At 45.7% G+C, this 21,007-nt stretch overlaps 1 protein-coding gene and 1 long non-coding RNA gene across 3 annotated transcripts; one reads left to right on the top strand and one right to left on the bottom strand.

Annotated features, from left to right (window-relative positions):
* Window positions 1-1,165: 1,165 nt before the first annotated feature.
* On the top strand, window positions 1,166-20,718 carry COPZ1 (COPI coat complex subunit zeta 1). Of its 2 annotated transcripts, XR_011483223.1 has the most exons (10): window positions 1,166-1,272; window positions 12,266-12,334; window positions 13,612-13,693; window positions 14,333-14,424; window positions 15,603-15,658; window positions 16,963-17,040; window positions 17,198-17,249; window positions 18,465-18,503; window positions 19,092-19,239; window positions 19,322-20,718. XR_011483223.1 is itself a non-coding variant. In XM_020895132.2 (9 exons), exons 1-9 carry the CDS (start codon window positions 1,255-1,257, stop codon window positions 19,367-19,369), a joined length of 534 nt encoding a protein of 177 aa, XP_020750791.1. In that variant the 5' UTR covers window positions 1,167-1,254; the 3' UTR covers window positions 19,370-20,718. The 2 variants fall into 2 exon arrangements, 1 of the variants encoding a protein (XP_020750791.1); XM_020895132.2 differs by lacking the exon at window positions 19,092-19,239 and having other exon boundaries at window positions 1,167-1,272.
* On the bottom strand, window positions 15,168-17,012 carry LOC139030816 (uncharacterized). The gene is made up of 2 exons (XR_011483224.1): window positions 16,846-17,012; window positions 15,168-15,680 (listed from the first exon to the last, which is right to left on the bottom strand). It is a non-coding gene; the product is annotated as an uncharacterized lncRNA (long non-coding RNA).
* Window positions 20,719-21,007: the final 289 nt, after the last annotated feature.

Here is a 21,007-nt window from a genome sequence, read left to right as displayed (position 1 = left end):
TAAAGACATAACTGTTAGAGATGGAATTAAAAAAAAAAAACACAAAAACCTTTGAGGGACAATATAAGACAATAAGGGCTTCCCTGATGGCTCAGATGGTAAAGAATTCGTCTGCAATGCAGGAAACCCAGGTTCCATCCCTGGGCTGGAAAGATTCCTCAGAGAAGGGAATGGCTACTCACTCCAGTATTGTTGCCTGGAGAATTCCATGGACTAAGGAGTTGGTGGGCTACAGTCCATGGGGTTGCAAAGATTTGACTCAACTAGTGACTAACACACATATAAGGCAAATAAAGGTGTCCCTGACCTAAGAAGCGTCAGGGACCAAGAAACTGAAGGGTGAGGAAAGCTAAACTTCATCAAAATCCCTCCCTATTGTGAAATCTCTGCATTCAGTAAACTTCTCTTTTCTCATTTTGCAACGGCTTGTCCCTACTGGAAAACCACATACCTTGTTCCCTATATCGTTCTTTATCCCAGACCCTTTATCCCTGTGTCCCTCAGTATCCAAAACTCTCAAATCCCGTTTCACGGCGTGCTAAAGAAAATCTGCTTTTAGAAAACTCACTAGCTTCTTGCCCTTCCCCGGATCAAGCAAAGTCTGGGACTCCACCTAGGGTAGATTGTTACTGTTAGCAATCAACTTCTAGCGGCCTTCGTTTATCTAAGTAACACGCTGGTCATCTTGTGGCTTTACTTTATGACTGTGCAGACTTTGTGTATGCTGAAGTGATCTGAGCGAATCTGAAGGAAGAGCTAGTAATGTCTGCCAAAGCAACCGTGGACATCAGGGACCCAGTGGAGGCTCCGGAATGAAGATTCCGGTAGGATTGCATCAAGACCCGCCAGTGTTAAGGGCCAAAGAGACACAGCGCCCCCTAAAGGCAGTGCGAATTAAAGTTACTAAATCCGGCCGACGATATCACGTGCCCTCCGCTCGGCCAATTGAAAATTAATAATCGCTTCCTCTGTTCCCCATGGAAACAACCCCGCCCCTCTGACCTTCCCGTTCCATTCAGTCGTGAGGTTTTGTCGTTTTATTGAATGTTTAAACTGACAATCAAATACCTACGCCTTCTGGCTGGACACCTTGCTTCCGCTAAGCAAACTAGTATACTGATTGGCCAATAAAATAATAGATGACATTTGGGCGTCCAGTAACCTTCATCTTAGGCGGGATCTAATGAGGACGTAAGGCCAATCAGAGACGGCGTTGCCTCTGTAGCTCCACGTCGGCACCAGCTGCGGGGCAAGATGGAGGCGCTGATTTTGGTAGGAGCTGGAGGGGCAGCCGAGATGCTGCAGTGTCCAGGGGGGCCGGGAGTCGGGGTTCAGCCTGAGTGGGAGGGGGTAGAAAGAGGAGTTCCGGGTAATCCTCGGGGTCCGAACGTTTTGCAAGTTCCTGGAATAAGCCTGTGGCCTAGTGCCGGAGCTAAAGCCTCGGTTTAGAGTAGGGAGCTCTGCCGGGGATAGGGCAGAGTTGGTGGAAAGTTGAAGGGAGCACATGGAGTCCTTAGGACACATAGGATCATAAGCGTACTGGATTGGGGTCCTTCAGATTCTCTCTGATTATGCGCATTGTGGATGATACTGTGATTTAAGTTCCCCCAAATCTCCAAACTCGCCTCAAATTGTAAGAATGGAGTGCAGGTGTTTGTCATCACAAACAACTTGTCACAGTGCAGCTCTCCGTTGATAATTCCCTGTCGTAGACCTTTAAAAAACTATTTTCTTCTTCGATTTCCTACTATGTGGATTTTGTCATCATAAGGAATCAGTATTCCATTAGAGTTCTGGAATACCTGATAAGAGTTAGTGTTGGCTTGTGGAATGTTTCTTCAGACTACTTAATTCTGTTTTCCTTTTCCCGGTTCATTTAAATTTTGGAAATTCCTATTGTAGGATCTGGGATGCCAACTCTTCTCTGGTTATGTAAGAATTTTGGTGACTAAAGCGGTGTGTTACCTCCCCTGTCCTATAATCCTTTTTGCTTGTTCAAAAAATTAAAATACTATTACCTCTTCTTTAGAACTGAGCTTTTCTCTCAAAAGTGCCCCACCCCTTTCCAACGTGGGGTTGTTAACATATATATGTATGTGTAATGTGTAGGAATTTAACTCCCCGTTTCTTCCTTAATTAAATTGAACTCTATGTTCCTTTTTTGCCTTTTTTTACCCCCCTTCAGCTCTTCACATGTACACCTCCAAATCCTCATCAGGTTAAAGAGAATAACAGGTTTCAATATCCCTCTTTTAAAATGGCAAATATAGGGATAGTTCTTCCAAAATTATGGTTTGTTTAAGTCTAGGTAGAAAGCTTCAAAATCTTACTAAAGATATTTTCTGTACCAACAGTTAACCAATGTTCTTAACTACTTAACTGACTGAGCTGAATTCTAGGGAATTGGTTTCTTTGGAAGTTTTAAGAAAATTTTAGACTGCCCTTAGTTCTATTTAGAAGGGAGCCTGCTTATAGGTAAAGAAGTGAGGAAGATGATACTCCAAGGGCCCTTTTCACAACAGATCTGTGTGTAGAGGTGACCTGAGATGTATGTGAAAGCCCCTCTCCCTCTCACATTTTCTCTTACTTCAGTTCTTTTTTTTTTACTTCAGTTCTTATCTTTGCTTCCTTGGTGAAGTTTGTTTCGACCTGCTTCTTCCTTATATCCATTTTAATCTTTACCTCAGATGCTTCATTCACAGATCCTTGCTGACCTGATCAGGTATCCCTGAAGTTTGCTTTAGAAATCTTACTGAGTCCTTGTCCTGAGGAACCTGTGTGATCTGTAATGGGAAACGAAGATAAAGGGAAAAGGGCTTCCTTGAGTAAGCACAATCAAAACCAGAATTAGTTTTTGACTCCTCATCCTCCCAGACCAAGTATTTCTCTCATATTATCATGGCTTTCCACCTCTTCAATATGCCAAATTGTACATTCAACTATCAGTTATATAAAACTTTAGTTAGATACAAAGCACCAACAATCAAAGTATCAATACAAGTTCTTGTGTTGGTCACCAGAGTTCTTAGAATATCATATTAGTAATTTCCTTCCTCTTTGTCTGTGCTTCCCAACATTTTTGTTTGTGTGTGCTCTTTACTATTTTCAATATATTTTGGGTCCCCAGTTAAGAACTTATGTATCTTTCCCACCACTCCAGCCCTTCTCAACTGGAGTTCCAGGGGAGAATTAAGCCCTAATGCCCTAAGACATCATTGTGTGTAATGAATCAACGTCTCTGTGTACACAGTGTCACTAGTTTTATACTGTATTTGGGAGGAGTAACAAAATAGTTTTAAATAATTTTCAGTATTCAGTGCTTCAGATGTGGAACCCTGGTTGAGAATCAGGTGGTATTCCCTAAATTTTTCTCTTCCCCCTACCCTCACATTCTGATCCACAAAATATAGCTCCATCTGATTCAAAATCACCCTTTCTCACTGTTCCTTTTTATCTCATCCCCTTCTCTATCTGCTCAGTGTCATCTTCTAATTCTTGGGTCACCATCTTCGTTGTGAAAAGTATAAGGAGCTCCCTGGACTTTTACCTGAGCTTCCTATTGAGCTAAAGTGTTGATTGTATCTGGATGAAAGTGAAAGTGTTAGTGACTCAGTTGTGTCTGACTCTTTCTGACCCCATGGACTGTATCCTGCCACGCTCCTCTGTCCATGGAATTCTCCAGGCAAGAATACTGGAGTGGGTTGCCACGCCCTTCTCCAGGGGAAATCTTCCTGACCCAAGAATTGAACCTAGATCTCTTGCATTGCAGGCAGATTCTTTACCGTTTAAGCTACCAGTATATAACAAACCACTTCTTAGAGAAGGCAGACCTCTTCTAAAGTTCCTTTAGGTTTCTTTCTCTCACATGTCTGTTTCCTGGTTTGACTGGCTCTCTGGGAAAATCTGATCAATGTATATTCAATCCTCACCTCTACAAGACACGTTAGGCATAGGATACTGAGGAGAAGGGAGAGTAAATTGTGGGGGGGGGGGGGGTGTCAAAAAGAACTATCATTTGAAATTTGATCTGATTATGGCAATTTCTAAATACCAATTGTTGTTATTGTTCAGTTGCTAAGTTGTGTCCAGCTCTTTGTGACCCTGTGGACTGTAGCCCACCAAGCTCCCCTGTCCTTCACTATCTCCTGGAGTTTGCTCAAACTCAGGTCCACTGGCTTAAAACTCAGCATTCAAAAAACAAAGGTAGTGGCCTCTGGTCCCATCACTTCAAGATAAATAGATGGGGAAACAATGGAAGCAGTGACAGACTTTATTTTCTTGGACTCCAAAATCACTGCAGATGGTGACTGCAGCCATGAAATTAAAAGAAGCTTACCCCTTGGAAGAAAAGCTATGAAAACCCTAGACAGCATATTAAAAAGCAGAGACGTTACTTTGCTGATAAAGGTCTATATAGTCAAAGCTGTGGTTTCTCCAGTAGTCATGTACGGAGGTGAGAGCTGGACAGTAAAAAAGGCTGAGTGCCAAAGAATTGATGCCTTTGAACTGTGGTGCTGGAGAAGACTCTTCGAGAGTCCCTTGGACAGCAAGGAGATAAAACCAGACAATCCTGAAAGAAATCAACCCTGAATATTCACTGAAAGGACTTATGCTGAAGCTGAAGCTCCAATACTTTGGTTACCTGATATGAAGAGCCAACTCACTGGAAGGACCCTGATGCTGGGAAAGATTGAAGGCAGGAGGAGAAGGGGACGACAGTAGATGAGATGGTTGGGTGGCAGCACCAAGTCAATAGACATGAGTTTGAGCAAACTCTGGAAGATAGTGAAGGACACGCAAGTCTGGCACGCTGCAGTCGGTGGGACCGCAAAGTCAGAGACGACTGAGGGACTGAGCAACAGCAACAATGACAGGTCCATTAGTCGGTGATGCTAATAGGTTCCCTTCATTTAGGTACTTTACAACAGGTCATGTTTCTTTCTTGAATTAAGTAGTCCATTCCTACCTTTCAAGCAGATTTGTCTAATCTTTCTTGGGTTCTTTTCTAGGGAAAGAGACCCTTTCATCTTCTTCCATTCCTAGTGCTTGCTATTAATGCTCCTGGCCTGGACACAGCTTCCTCTTTCCTGCTGTTTTCTGCTGGTTCTCTGTTGCGAATGGAGAGGGATCTCTGCAGGTCACCATTCTCCATTAATAACCTCTGGAATCTTAAAGATAATGACATATCCCCTTCCTCCTTCCCCCTTTTACCCTTTTTTCATCAAAACTGAATTACTCTAGCAGCCCAGATCCTTAAATCTTCCTCATAGTTTTCATTTTTCTTAATCCTCTCTGGATTCACTTTCTGAGAGCTTTTCCAGTGCTTTATGCACTAGACTTCTTAATTCTATTCTTTCTCTCCCCTTTGTACATTTCTATCCTAGAACAATGACCAGATCCTGAATTCTAAGCCTCATTCAGTAATCAGGGAATCCAGAGTGCACGCAGGAGTATGCGTATATATTGGAGGAAGAAACTGTGCAGAATACATCAATGACTTTTAAAGGCTGATATTGCTCTGTGGCCTTCACTTCCTGAATCATCTTAATGGGGCTTTTGTTAAATTCTTTTGGCACTAACAGTAGAGGTACTTGGCCTAAATGCCCCCTCCCCCTGCTCTGGGCAAAGGTATCAATTACATTAAGCCCCCAAAGCACTCCCATCTCATTCCTGGCAGTCCCCTGTGCCCCTCTCCCAGCTGCGTCCTTGCTGGTGCCTGGCCCGTCCATTTCGTTAGGAGAAGCAATCTCCTCATTCCTGCACTGTGGAGATATATTTCTCAGCTAGGGCGTGAGCAGTGCCAGCACTGCCCCCGGTGAGGTCCCTGGCAGCCATAAAAATTTTTATTGTGATTATGTTGGTGTCGGGGTGTCCATCTGGGTTATTGCACACCTAGTTTAATTGATTGAAGTTTAATTTATTGACACTTCAAATTAAATGATCAGAATAAACTGTGCTGTTACTCTGGCCGGCTTGTTTTAATGGTTGATTGCTGGAAGCAGACCTCGGCTTGAACTAAAACCCCCAAAGAGCAATTGACGCTGCTTCTAACTCTCCCCATGTCTTGCCCTCCAAGAAGACCTCGTTATAGATTTCCGACGTATTTATATATATTTTTTCCCTCTCCTTCACAGTGGTGGGAAAGAGTTGGTCCCTGGCAAGGTATAAATTATATCAGAGGTCTAGGGGAGCTGTCACATGGTCAAAGGAGGAGGAGGGGGCCTCCATGTGAAGAAAGCCAGACCCCTGAGAAGCCAGGTCTTCCTTGGGAGGATGAATGCAATTATCCAGATATTTGAGGGAGCCTAGTGGCAGAGTTAGGGTTTCTTTTTCAGCTAGATACTTGCTACTGTTTTTTTTTTTTTTTTTTGCTTTACTCTGTTAATGTGACTTGGTTAGAGTCAGGATACCGACATGAAAACTGAGAAGCAAATAAAAGATGGAACAGGGATAAAGAATCAGTGCCTACCTACCCACTTATGCCAGAGTAATTAGGAAGATGGAAGGCAGCGTGCCCATGGACAGCTTTGATGAAGATGAATTGGGAGGTTGAGGCCATGCACATGATGAGATACCTGTACTGGCCAGAGCCTCTTACATCTCCCTCTGCCGATTCTGCACAGTTTATGCTTTCTCTCAGATCAGATTATTAGAAGAGTTCTGTTCTTAGACTCCCAAGCCTGTCACCTCTTCCGATGTTTGACCACCCTCATCTCTTCAGAAAGTCTTTCCTGTTGTGTAATCTAAGTCTTAAAAGCTGCAGATGAAACCTTGGTCTTCTTATTTGGCTTTTTAATTTTCCCACTATTAAGGTAGGTATCCCCATCCACAGCCAGTTGGCCTGGATAGCTCTGTCTACCAATTTTCTCTAGCTTTTTTTCTATTATTTGTGTAGTTTTTAGAGGGAGGCTGAAACTAGGAGAGAAGATAGCAGTTCTGTCTCAGGGTTGATTTGGGGGAGCAAGTAGATTGAAGGACGAACACATAGGCTGTCAGTTCAGCCTTTCAGAGACTTAACTTTTTGTTTTCAGGAGCACATGGGTGGGGGAATAAATTACGATACAAATCATGACTAAGAACTCATCAGAAATAGATCTAGCCCCATTTGATTTTTCCCTTTGCTTTGTGATATTTAAATGAGGGCTCTTGGATTATCCAGTGGGGCAAGTAGGAAGTTCTAATGTTGCTCTTGGGGTTCAGGTATTTCACACCTGAGGAGTACTCTGATTTCTGCTGGTTCAGTTCATCTCGTCATGGCAGTGCTCCTCGCTTTGTCCCTAATTTTTGTAATTCTTTGATTTCCAGAATAGCTGAAGTAGGGACTGCGTAACCTCTGTGCAAAAAATTCTCTGGCAGATGGGCTTTCAGAATTTTAAGAAAGGACCTGAAACTGCATTCCTGAAGAGTTTGGGATCTGGTTATCTTTGTCTGCATGTCTCAGAGCTACAGATTACTCCCCGAAAGCTGGAGGGGTGTGGTGCTGACCGTAGCTCCCCCTGCTGGCTGTGTTAGTTTTCTCAATCATTTATTTATAAAGGCCACACACATGTTTATTGAAGTAATTATTCGGTGCCTGGCAGAGGTAAGGGGGTGGTTTACAAAAGTATCACTCATTTCTCCTTTTTTTTTTTTTTCATTTCTCCTCTTTTTCTCCCCTCTCCACACCATCTTTTTGTCTTCACAGAGAATTTCCTGTAATTCTAAATCTAGGTCTATGAACTCCTTGAAATCATAAAAATTTGTGAATGTGTGTTTTTCTGGTAACACAGTCCATGGATTTCATCAGCTTATCGAAGAGGGTCTAATGTAACTCAAAAAAGTTACTAACCTTAACTGATCTAGCTCAGGCCTCTCATTTCTCCAGTGAGAAAGCTGACTCTCAGAGAAAGGTAGGACTTGAGTTAATGACTGATGCAGACTGTAATAAAAGATTTTAGGAGTTAGAGACATTTTTTCTTGTAGTGGCAGACTTCCGGTGACTGTGCTTTTATTTTTTGTTTCTGCGTCGGATCAGAAGATTCTTCCCGAGTGACTTCCTGCCATCAGTTCTTCCTTCCTGACACTTGTGTTCACTTTCCTCTTAATAACCAACATTTGGTCTCACGTCGGCTGGGGAATGTTCTGTGGTACCTGTGGCTCCTCTTCTTTCCTGAGCTGTGTTGTCCGAATCTAAGTAAACCCTTGGGTAGTATGTGAAAACTATTTTTCTCTGGCTAAACCTTTAGCTAGTTCTTTTTATCTGAAGTCCCTAGGCTTGTGACTGGCAAACTGGAGCCTTCAATCCTAGAGGAGCTTTTCATTTTAGAAATTGGCACACAAAAAAAATAAAAAATTTTAAAAATAAAAGAAGAAATTGGCACAGAATCAGCAAAATACCTGCTTAGCCATGTGGAGCTGGAGTGGTATCTAGAAATTTCTCCTAGTTTTTTATAGTCTTGGTTTTGCTTTATAAATAGATTTAAGGAAAGAGCGTCTTCTTTCTAGTTGATTGAGACCTGTTGTCAAGCCAGGGTACTACTTCCTGGCATGGCTGTAAAAATTTCTTTAAGAAATGAAGAACTTTCTAGAAATCTCAACCAGATTTTTTACTTGTGTCCTTTCGGCTTTGTGGATTGCATCCTCTAACTCCACAAAGGCTTCTTGGCTCCCTCCCTTCTCCCGCTCCCCCCACCCCCACCAAAGATCAAATAAAATAGTCATAACCCCCAAATATCTCGCCTGCCTGCTCCAAACACTACCCTGGTCCGCTTCTGGCGGCATATCATGATCTTATCCCAGAGTATCCTTTTACTGTACATTTTGAACAGACTTAATTCCATGTTTTTTCAGGGCCCATTTCTCCTAGTTTGACTTAAAAGACACACAGCTAAGAGCTTTTCTGCAGCGCTGCCTTTTGAATATTTTGGAAGCTGCAGGTCACCTTAAGACCCACAGGGGGCAGCACTAGGAATGACTCTTCGGAACTTCTAGTCCTGTGTGCTGGGGTAGAGGGTACCAGGAGATGTTCATGTTTTTCGCCAAGCTTCAGAAGCCTCTGATTGCGATCAAAGACTTGTTTGTAGCAGTCTCATTGCTTGTTCGGTGTTGTTTCAGCTCTCTTGAGGAGTACAGTCTAGTTTTCTTGATAATAAAAAGGGACATGAAAATCTGAGCCACCCAACCTCCCACAGACCAATCTGCCTGCATATCATTTCCAGTCACCGTTAGCATTTGAGGTGAAGTTCTGTTATACACTCAGGCTGTGGCTCTCTGAAAGTCAGTGCATCACAGAACTTTGTCTCGAAAGCTTTCTAGCAGCTACCCATTTGGGAGTGGGAGGGAAGAACAGGCCTTTAAAAATCCTTTGAACATGGCCCTAAGCATGTAGGGTCTTTCTCAATAATCAGCATTTAATGTGTTACAAGGTCAGGCCTAGTCCATTGTCCAGGAATGCTGCTTCTCAATAGCTGGGAGTTGTTTATAAATTTGCCCTTTGCAAAAACTTAAAATGAAATTACATTATCAGTAATGGCTTCTGGGCCCCTTAAACAGGCTGGTTTTTATAATATGAGAGGAACTTCAGGCCCTCCCCTGCCCACCCCCCAGCCCCCACACTCTCTCCTGAGAGGTAAAGGCCCCAGGCTGAACTGGAACCAGCTGTAGTCAGGAGGTGGCAGGGGAAGTAAAGGAGAAGCTGCCGGTCTGGCTGTAGCTGAGTGGAGAACTAAAGAAGCATGGAAGCTCTGGCCAAGTTCTCGGCTTTATTTAGAGTGGTCATTCCTTTGGAAGTTTGAAATGACCAGCCTTTTCTCTAGTGCCTTCTTACCCCTTTCAGACTTACAGTCACGTCTGGTCTTCTCCCTCTGCCACCTTTGCCCTGTCTTTTATCCTTCCCAGGGAAATCATGTTTCTATTTTGGGGGTTTCCTTGATAGCGTCTTCTAGGAAGCCAGTGAAAAGAGCTGGGAGCAGGACCCAGGAATCTGTCCCTCTCTTTGCCAGCTGTTTTAGGCACTCTCTTACCCTGTTGGCCACAGAGGATTGTCTGACTCTCTGACTTGGCTGGTGGCCGTAACCGTTTTCCTCTGCTTTGGGATCCCATTCTTTCTAGAGATGCCAGACTCTGTGGCTGCAAGCACGAGTTACCTGTGCCAGATCAATGCTGGTTTAAGCCATTGGGAAGCTCTCTAAGGTTGCTGTGAGTGCAGATAGCCTGAACAGAGCCAAACATTTCCAGGGACGAGGCTATGGGAAAAACGATTTCTTCTGAATTCCCTTCCTGATGGACTTCTTTTCCTTCATTAAGGAAACTCATTCCCATTAGTGTCTCCTTGTTGGTGAATCAAGGATCCAGGTTGCTACAGAATTGAGCCTGCTTTATGGGTAGATCATTCTGTGGGGAATTAAGAGTTGGGAAAGCTGCTGTATTTGTGACCTTTTAGATGAGACTACAGGACTTCTTTCTGCTAGACAGGGTCCCTTAGTTTGAGAGAGTATTCTCAAAAGTAATGTGTATAGCATGGGCATTTCTTTTTTTTTTTTTTTTTTTTTTTAGCATGGGCATTTCTAAGGAGTGTTCATCAGAGGAGGATGACTTGGTAGTGATGTCACCCAAAAGGGCAACACCAGAAAATCTACCTGTATGTGGAAGCCTAATTATAAGAGAATCCCCTAGATGCTTACTGCATCAATAAATTTTTACCTTACTCTCAAACTTCATTTATTCTCATAATCATTCAATAAATATTGAGAATTTAGTATGTGTATTATTCTGGACACTTGTAATCAATGAATGAAACAATATTTTCTGTCCTCAGGAATCCAAGTAGGGAAAGCTTACATTCTTCATCACTCTGTTCTAAAAATACTGAGTTCTGTTTCCTCTCCTTCTTAACTCCTTGAGCTCAGGTTGGTTCTTTGCTTGGAACCATAAACCTCCTGGAGCCTCATAGGATAGTTTATCTTGGTAGAAGCTACAGATCCTTGGTAGCAATTCTTTCCTCCTCACCTTTGGGTCTTTGTTAAATGTATGCTTGGAGAATAGGGAATATGTTTGGCCCTGTGAGAGCTGTGGGTTTCCTAAGTAGCATCAGGAAATGGAGGTAGCAAAGCATCAGCCTTGTCTCATAGCACAGGAGAAGGATATGCATGGTAAGTAACGTTGACAGTCAAGGACTGTGAGCCTGCAAACACTTTAATACATGTACCATTACCTCCCTTCCCTTCTTCTTCCTTTCTTGTTTGTTGGTTCCCTGGAAGTTGCAGGAGTGGAGGAGCTTTTACAAAGTGACATGCTTTGAATTTGAGTGTAACCATTAAGGCTGAGATTCTTGATTCCTTTCTTTCTTTCTTTCTTTCTTTTTTTTTTTTGTGGCTGTGCCGTGTGGCATGCAGAATCTTGGTTTCCCAACCCGGGACAAACCCATGCCCACTACAGTGGAAGCATGGAGTCTTAACCACTGGGCCACCAGGGAAGTCCCTGATTTCTTTCTGAGAGCCAGTTTCCTCAAAGGTTGATTCTTGGTGGTGAAGGACCACTCCTCTCCCGCTTCTTATCTGCAGGTTTCACAGTGTTTCTTAGATGGAGCCTCTTCTTACTGCTTCTTAACGACCCCGAATTCAGATTGGTTTTTGTCTTGGCAAGTTAAGTGGTGGTGGTCAGGGTATAGTGGAGGAGTTGGGATCCTAGGAGCCTTAGAAGACAGATGTCTCCCTGGGCTGCATTCAGAACTGGTGTGTCTGTGTGTGAGTGTATGTGTGCGCGTGCCTGCTTCTTCCCCTCTGCTCAGTGTGTGGGTGGTTTAGGGAAGGCTTGCTTTATGCCTCTGCATTGCCACTGCAGCAACTTCCAAGTACACTAGGGCATTCAGCCCTGTTTTCCTATAGCCCCGTGCAGTGCTTATTAATTAATCTGGTCACATTCCATACCCACCTGTGCATGGGAGACCAGGGAGGAGGGAGAGTAATTTGGAAAATAACTATAACATAATATTTGGAAATAACAGCATGACCTCCTTTGATTAAGCCCTCTGTGAGTCTGACTCATAGAAATTGTTTCTCTGGCGCTGCTCTGGGTCCTTTGTTGAAATGTCCCCTCCTTCAATTCAGTTCATTTGTCGCTCAGTCATTCTCAGTGGGAAATGTCAAAATCTAACTAGGTTCAGATAGGGGACATACAGAGGCATCTCTGTAACCCATCGCAGCCCCAGTGGGATTAGGAGAAGGTATCTGGTTTGTAAGTGGTGGCAAGAGCCTTCAGGACTGAAGATGTGTTCATATCTCTTCAGGAACCCTCCCTGTATACCGTCAAAGCCATCCTGATTCTGGACAATGATGGAGATCGACTTTTTGCCAAGGTGAGAGTCCCTTTCAGATTAGTTGAGAAGCAAGACAGAGTTTTGGGTCTTGGGACTGGCCCCATTCACTCCTATTAATCCACAAATAATTTTGAGAATTCTTCCATCTGTGACTACGCCAGATAAAACCTAAACTGCTCCTATCTGTTAGTTGCCCTGTTTCCCTGCTTGCCCATCCTTAGACTTTGTCATCAACATCAGAAGAGAGAAAAGCTTTGGAGCTTGGTTTCTGAACAAAGAAGTATGTGGATGTAAGAAGCAGCCTGCCCAGCCCCATCACCCCTGTCCCTTTCCCTTCTACCCTATCATCCTGCCTGAGTTTTTCCAGGGAATTCTCTTGCAGTTCCACGGTTCCAGCCCTACATCCGCAGTCACCACCAAGCTTGCTACTTCCTGACTTCCCCAGTCTGATATTTCTAACTTTGGATCCATTGAAAGAGAAGAGGAAGGACACCCCTCTCCTCTCCCTCCATATTCTCCCCCTCCTAGAGAAATTTTTTCTGTCCCTGGTGTATTAACTCCGGGCAAGCATCGCATAAATCAATCAGCAGGTAGAGATTAGTTTAGAATTCACCAGCTGTTCCTCCCTGTAATTGGATGTAACTATGCAGGACACCTTTTGAAACAGTTATCCAGTTACTAAATGCCAGACCTGTCATAGGTCTTCAGCTGACTGCGACGGATTAGCCCCTAAAGAGCAGAGCGATTTAGCAGCCTGCATCTCCGCCCCTGTGCCAGGGAGAGCTTGGGAGTGGGCTCCATGGTGTGCTAGCTTGCCTCCCGCTTCTTTGAGATTGCTGGAAAGGAAGCTAAGATACCAGAGATCCGAGAGCACAGGCAGATCTTGTCCTTCTACGGAGGAGGGTTTTGCAACCCTTCCCAATTCCTCAGCTTTGCTCAGTGAGTGAGGGCTGGTGCCTTTTGTGTTCTCTAGCAGTGCTTCCTGACCTGGGGTAGCGCCTGGGGATGGCCTCAGGGGTGCTGCCCTGGCATACACCTGGGGCAGAGCCTCCTCACAGGGCTTCTAGGACTTTCGCCCTTCCAACCTGGGAACCATGAGGTGGGGTGGCTTAGAGCAGGGTCCTTACAAAATTTGTTTTCTATCCGATTACCCACTGCCCATTCCCTGCTTCTATGGTTCTCCCTTCTTCCTGTCAGTATTTCTCTTCACTCTATCCCTTGAAAGGGAGAAATCCAAGACCCAGGGCAAAACAGTCATTAATCATCCTGGGCTTCCAGCTCTTAACAGCCCAACTGATCTCCTTCCCTCTGACCAGTACTATGACGACACCTACCCCAGTGTCAAGGAGCAAAAGACCTTTGAGAAGAACATTTTCAACAAGACCCATCGGACTGACAGTAGGTCGTTTTCCTTTCACTACTCCCTGTGGTGGGGGGGCTGGGGGGAGCCACAGCAGGAAGGGGGCGGCAGTGGGACTGTGGAGAAAGGATAAAATGACTCTGCCTCCTTTTTCTCTTTTTTCCTCCTCCCCTCATATAATAAACTCTTCAGAAATGTAATGGGGAGGTGAGTGTACCTCACGCGGGAATACCGTGCTAGAAGGTTGGCTGTTAGCTACCTGTCTAGTCCCTGGATTTATGAGCCTCACTTGACAAATTTAACTGCAGCTCTGCTTATTGTACCGCATCCATTAGGGCAGGTAAATGGAAGTCTGTAAAGGTGACCGCTCTGCATTTTCACCTCCGAAGGATCGACTAGTATCCTGTCTCATATACAAGGAGGGAAATAAGGGTAGTAGGGGCAGGGAGCAGTTAGAGAAGAAGATGCTTAGATTCCCCCATTTATACTTGCCGCCTTCTGCTATCACCTGAAAAGAAAAAGCAGGTCAACTTCGGTCTTTGGAGGGGATCATTAAGACCCACCTTCCCTCAGCCCCACATAGCTGAATACCAATTCATGGTAACTCCCTCTACCCTGCTTCCAAGTCTCAGACCACCCACTGTTTCCACCTTTGTTCCCCCCACCCATTCCCACAGGTGAAATTGCCCTCTTGGAAGGCCTGACAGTGGTATACAAAAGCAGTATTGATCTCTATTTCTACGTGATCGGCAGCTCCTATGAAAATGAGGTGAGAATCCCCACGTTCTACCATCTCTGCTCTCACTTCCTGAACCGCTGGCAGGACCTTGTGACTGATTCTGGGCCCAAGGACTGCCGTGTGCCTTTGGCTTCTAACTGGCTGATGAAGTTGTCGGAGATCCATGTCAGCCTCACAAACATGGCTGAGCAACTAAATCAACCTGGAATGCAAGCTTTCCTGGCTTTTTCTCTCTGTTCACGTAGGACACACCATCTATGTTTTAATAACACACTAACATACAGTATCAGTGGCCTTCCCTGCATAGTGTTTTTTAAGATGGATTTCTGAGTTGTGATCAGGGTTCACCTGTGAATGAGCCACACCTGACTGAGTTTGGGCCAATTAGGCAATAGTCCACGTCATATTGAAGCCATATATTCTGAGTGGCTCTTTGAAGACTGTGGGTATAGCCCTAACCTGCTTCCCATATGTAGGAAAAACTATTTACCTCAGGTCACAACTTTCAGGAGAGTAGATAAGTAAAAATAAGCCCCCACATAATTTGAGGCAAAAGTCACAGTTTGAGAAAACCAGTTCTTACTGAACTCTTACTGCTGTAAGTGCTTTGTAGAATACATTGTTATTTAAACCTTATAGCACTTCTATGAGCTTTGGGCACTAGTGCCCTCGTTTTACAGATGATTAAACCTTGAAAAAATTAAAAAAAAAAAACAAAAAACCTCGAGGAACTGTCTGAAATTACTTATATTTGACCACTGTTGGACTACAGATGTGGCTATTTCATGTGGTTCAACCTGATAACTTTCCCAGGGTCACACATCTAGAAATGGTTCAGTGAGGATTTAAGTCCAGGTATGTCTGACTCCAAAGTCCATGCTGTCTCCACAACTAACTTCAGCTATTGCTTGGTTAAGGATTTTTCTAAGACATAGGGTTACACATACACAGTTGGGAAAGACATGCAAAACACTGACAGGAAAGTTCTGTTTGAACAGTCTGGTCAAAGAGAGACCTCAAATTACGAGATCATGAAGCAGAATTTATTTTTGTCTTCTTCCTGTTTTACTCTCACTTCCACCATATGCTGTTGGTCTTTTGTGAAAGCCTGTGTCTTTTGATCCTTAATGAGTTAGAGGGTTTTGTTTTCAGGTAGCAGCTTTCGGGGCCTTGAACTTTATCCTTCTGCTTCTTCTGTCTCCAAATAGCTGATGCTCATGACTGTTCTGAACTGCCTCTTCGACTCATTGAGCCAGATGCTGAGGTGAGCAGGCCATTCTTGACATCTGTTTGGGAGAGAAAGTCACTATTCTTCAGGCCCAGGGATTTGTGGGGGCTCAGCAGAGGCTGCAAGAAGTTGATTTACCTTGAGAAGTCGGGCTTATTATTTCAGAGTAATTTACACTGATGGGGAGGGCTGGATGGGGGAGTGTGTTACTCCTGTGGAATAATTCTGAGAAAAAGGATTGGGAGGGAGCAGAATCTTTGCCTCTGTGTCTACTGTCACATCCCGCCGTGGCTCTTGTCAGAGCTCCAAGCACCTCACAGTGTTGGGCTTCATTCTTTACATTCAAGGTAGAGAAAGGGCAAGCATAAGGAAATGTCCCGGATACGATATCAGCACCTCGGCAATGGAGGCAGCACTCCTAGTTTTTCATGTGCGGCCCTTAGTTGTTCCTTCTATAGAACAGGAAGAATGTGCCTTTTACCCTCTCCTCCCCATCTACCTCCCCGCCACCCTCTGCTCCCCACGTAGATGGGCTGTAGAAGAGACATAAGATACTTTTCCTGAAAACATCCAGGGCTCCCCAGTGAGCCCAGTACAGACATTCATCCAGACGGAGCAGAACAGCAGGCGCTCTCAGCCCCACAAAATCAGCAGGGTGAATGGCTCAGATTTCCTCAGGAAGGGGATGATTTATTTCTCAGCCAGGTGAATGAATAGGCTTCATTTCAGTGATCTAGTGAAAGAGTCAAACTGACGGATGTGACTGGCCATGTGCACCAACCACCGGATCTGAGGCTGGTGGATGCTGGGCCCTGGCGGTTCCCAGCCCACTAGTTGGGCTTCTTTTCAGGGCCTGAGCAGAGCTGGGGAAGGAGGCCGGGGGAGGGGAGTGTGGAGCAGAGAGAGTCTTAGAAGGCTTGTCAGAGCTTGAGTGCAAATAGAGTTTGTACTCAGTCCCTCCTCACCTCTCGCCACCTCCAGATTGAGTGTTAACTCTGTGTATTTCCTTTTTTCCACCCACTGATGTCAGTGTTCATGAGCAATGTTGTAAGCAGCATCATAGCAGATAGGAAAGAAAGCATAGCTCTGGAAATCAGCCCTCGAATAGGCAGAAATTGACTGTGTGTATATTTTGAATCTCTTTCCTGGCATTGCTGATCCTTACTCAGCAAAGAAGTGTAGGAAGGGTGTTAGGGTGGGTTAGCCAGAAGGTTCTTACTCACTTGTTTGTGTGCTTAGTGGAGACATACACTGGTCTAGCTGAGGCTCCCCCAGCTCAGACCATGTCCTAGGATCCCTTTCACATCCAGGCTGGGTTTTCTCTTCTCTTGGGGACTCAGGAAAAACGTAGAAAAGCGAGCTCTGCTGGAAAACATGGAGGGGCTCTTCTTGGCTGTGGACGAAATCGTAGATGGAGGGTGAGTTCTCGGCCTTCCCTGGACCTCCCTGGATCTGGGGTGAGGGGTGGGGCCGCTGCCCCTGTCCTGAGGCAAGGGGGCTGAGTGACCAGAGTTCCCCACAGTAAGTTGGTCCTTCAGGACAGAGTGAACAGTGGTCTCTTCTTTGTCTCTTCAGGGTGATCCTAGAGAGCGATCCCCAGCAAGTAGTACACCGGGTGGCATTAAGGGTAAGTAGGACTGTGCTCATCCCCCACAGCCACCATCCACTCATCCTCCAGGACCAAACCTCCTCAATGATATAAAGGGTTGGGGCTGGTAGAATACATGTAACTGTCTCCTTCCCTTTCAAATTGTCCTGATCTCAAGAATGGGAACCAGAAAGAAGGTTTCTACCCCTAACCTGGTACCTAGCATCTCATATAGTCTGCACAGAGTGGACATTTAATACTTACCTTTAAAATCAAAGATGAAATAAAGGGAACTTGAATATGGATGGTTCTAAAATGATAAAGGGATTTGAGGTTGGCTGCTTCTTCCTGGGGGAATGAATCCAGTCATCTGAGACAGAGGAGTGTCTTCCTTGTCTTTTAAAGTCTTAGGAAACTGAGGACAGCACCTCTCCATCAGGAAGTACTTATTTGTCAGAACCTCTGTCCTCTTTGGTGCCAGTGGTACTAGAAAGAGGCTTCTGAGTTAACCATAGAAAGCCTCAAGTCATCGAGGTGCAGAGAGAGCCCACCAGCAAATTGCAGGACTACAGAGAGGCCTGAGCAAAGCCAGTCTCCCACTCACAGAATGTCCCGGCTCTGACCTCCACAGGGTGAAGGCTGCCAGTGCCGGTAATGGGAAATCTTCTCCCTTAACTGCCGTGGGCTCCATTTGCATAGTTTAATCTTCTCCTTTAACATATGTCTCTGTGTGGCAAGAGAGAAGGTCCCCCCACCCCCCAACCGACTCCCTCCTTTCCCTTCTCAGGCTGCTGTTGCAGCAGTTTATTTCTCAAATTAACATGCTGTCGTTACCCATCAGGCCTTGCGGGATCCATTAAACTACCCCCGGCTCCCCCTCATCCTCTCCCTAGCGATATTGATATTCAGGGAAGGTTTTCTCTGACTAGGGAATCAGGTCTCCCACCCCCAAGTTGAGAATCAGATAACCTGCTGATTACCTGGAATGGAATAAATCTTAAGAAGTCCTCCTACCTTAAAACAGAAGATGGATGAAATGACCCTTTTTTTTTTTTTTTTTTTTTTGCTCACAGTCCCTCTGGCCAAGTAAAATTGTGGCTGCACTAACTAGTCCCTAGGAGGGACTGAGAAGGCTAGGGCATGTGCCCTCCACTTCAATTTAAAGGACTCCCTCTTCCTTCCTCACTGCCCGACCTCAGTCAGGTCTTACTCCAGCTTTTTTCCACACTGAACGCTTGTCTCTCTGTGCCGTAGGGAGAAGATGTACCCCTTACGGAGCAGACCGTGTCTCAGGTATGACTTTCTTCCTTCCTCTTCTCCAGAGGGACCGGGTCACTAAAGAGGCTAGCATAGCATTCCACCCCAGCCCACCAGGCCTGAACTCAGTAGACTAGAGACTGAAGACACATCTTTGGCTCCCTCTTAATCCCGAGAACTGGGGCTCATGGCTCATACAGCCCAGTGCTCCCTACCCATCCCAACTCCTATCCCACTTTCCTGTGAGCAGTGGCTGTCAGCCTTGCTCTGTACCCTTCAAACCCTCCCTGCCTGATGCCTCATTCAGTGATTTATTCCCCAGCAGAGGCTTGCCTTAAGCAGATGGTCTGTGTGCATGCACACACACACTCTCCCTTTCTCTTATTATTCAAATGAGGGCTAAGCTGGCAATGCATACTCTAGAATATGCATGCAGGTTTTGCAGATCCATCTTGCTACTTTGCAGATAGATTGTCTACCTGATGGGTGTGGGGGGGGGGGGGTGCAGGGAGGGATTCCGTTTTCTACCCACTTGAAATTCTCACCAAGAAGTCCATCTGGATGTGGTAACCCCCCTCCTTTTAACATGTGTCCAGTAACCCCCAGTTTTTTCTTTCCTCCCAGGTATACCTCTTCTCTCTTCATCCCCCCAGTGGACTTGAATTTTTTTGGAATTTCCCAAACTGACAGTCCTCTAGGGCCTTAGAGAGCTTCTTCCCATCCCTCTACCCTTGGGGATTTTCTATTTGCCAGTCTTCTAAGGACAGGGAAGGCAAGTGAAGGGAAGGAGAGCCCCATCCCCACCCCCGCCCTGCCCCTCAGCAAGCCCCTCAATGCCATCCTTGTCCCTGCAGGTGCTGCAGTCAGCCAAAGAACAGATCAAGTGGTCCCTCCTCCGGTGAAGACCCCACTGTTCCTGGCTCCTCACCCCCTCAAAAAATCCACTTCGGCTGTGACTTGTCATGCAGTTCCCCAAATGATGCTCTCAGGGTCATCTTGGGGATCACAGGGATCCTTAAATCTCCATCCTGTCTGTTGTTGCCTCCTCATTCCCACCCCAAACCCATATACACTTCCTGTTCCTTCTCCCTCCTTTTGGCAGTTCTGGGAGTCAGTCAGGCTCTCAGTGGATTTGGACATGGACAGGGGCAGCACCCTCTCCCTTTCTCCACTGGATTAGGCGCCCTTGCATTTTCTCCTCCATTTCTGTGCCCTTCGCTGCGGCTCCACTTCAGAGCAGAAGAATGTGCTGAGTGTTTTCCTGCCTCTGCCTTTATCCCATCAGCCCCTGTGTCCAGCAAGGGGAGGGAGAGGGAGTTCCTTTCTATAGGATGAGTGAGGGTGGGGAAAGGCATATCAGGTCTCTGCCGCAGCCTGGCTGGGCTTGGTATTTTCTCCTGTTTCTTACTGCCCAGGTCTCCAGCCTTGGGAAAAAAGACTGGGAACAACTCATAGGCAGGGCACAGCATGGAAGAAGCAATGATTTAAATTTTATTGGAGAGGGCCTAAAAATTCTTTATTTCAAATACAGCTGAGTTTTTTTTTTTTTTTTTAACTCCAATCCTGGCTTATAACTTCAAAACTGCTGTGGTCTGTGAGTGTCCGTTGTGGGAGGGTCTGTCTCTTGGGCCAGTACCTTAACTCTCCACCTTCACTACCCGTGGGATCTCCGCCTGGCTTGTCCTCTCCGTGTCCTGGGGCAAGGCCAGTCCCTGAACTAAAACTCCATTCTAGTCTTGGGAAGGAGAGTTTCTGCTCAGAACAGGGACAGGGTGGAATTTATGACTTGGGCCTCTGGGCTCTCTCAGCCCCTTCTCTCCCCCACTTGCATTTCACTCCTCTGCCTCCGGTCTGCAGTCTCTGTCTGCTGCTTAACCCTGTCCTCTCTGCCTCAGCCTTACATCCAGGCAGTAGGTCTGGGCGCCTCCCCTCCCTTGGTCACTGAGAGAGGCACCTTTCTTCAGAAAACCTTGGGAATTTGGATTCCCCCAGGAAGACAGAGGAAGGAACAGCCACTGTTTCGTCTCGTCTCTCCCCTGACCCAAAATTTCCCACAAAAAACGTCTCAAGAAATCTTCCTGAGACTTTGAGTTCTGCCCCACTGACTAACTGCCAGTTCTCCAAGAGTGTGGGCGGATAACTGGGCATCCGTGAGGGACCATTTCTGTGTAAGAGATGTGTGGAGTCAGGATGGTAGCCACCTTCATATACTGCTCTGTGCAAAGAGGAATAAAACATTTCTTTTTCCAAACTGCCTTTGTGTGATGTTTGTGTTCCTCTTCCTCTCTTTTTGGCAGCTGCTCCTATTCCTCTAAACACCACCGCCCCTCGCTCACCATCTTATAATATTTCTTCCCTGCTACCTCAGAGACTCCCCAGCATTCTGGCCCCCCCATCCCTAATTTACGGGGCTGTTTGCCTCCTTGGCATCTCTCCGTCCACTCTCCTGGAAATTGGCGCCAGGGGTGGGGTGGGGATGGTATTTTCTCAGTGGGAGTCCCAGGGAACCGAGTGCTCCCCCCACCACCCCAAAGCCAGCT

The sequence above is a fragment of the Odocoileus virginianus genome, chromosome 24 (genome assembly GCF_023699985.2).
Source record: "Odocoileus virginianus isolate 20LAN1187 ecotype Illinois chromosome 24, Ovbor_1.2, whole genome shotgun sequence".
Classification (NCBI taxonomy): domain Eukaryota; kingdom Metazoa; phylum Chordata; class Mammalia; order Artiodactyla; family Cervidae; genus Odocoileus; species Odocoileus virginianus.
Note: the sequence above shows the minus strand (reverse complement) of the source record. Positions and strands in the feature narration are given on the sequence as shown.

Coding starts and splice junctions, on each gene's coding strand:
- COPZ1 (XM_020895132.2), top strand. Junction 14,425..15,602: donor GCAGCTCCTATGAAAATGAG/GTGAGAATCCCC, acceptor GTCTCCAAATAG/CTGATGCTCATGACTGTTCT. Junction 17,250..18,464: donor TACACCGGGTGGCATTAAGG/GTAAGTAGGACT, acceptor TCTGTGCCGTAG/GGAGAAGATGTACCCCTTAC.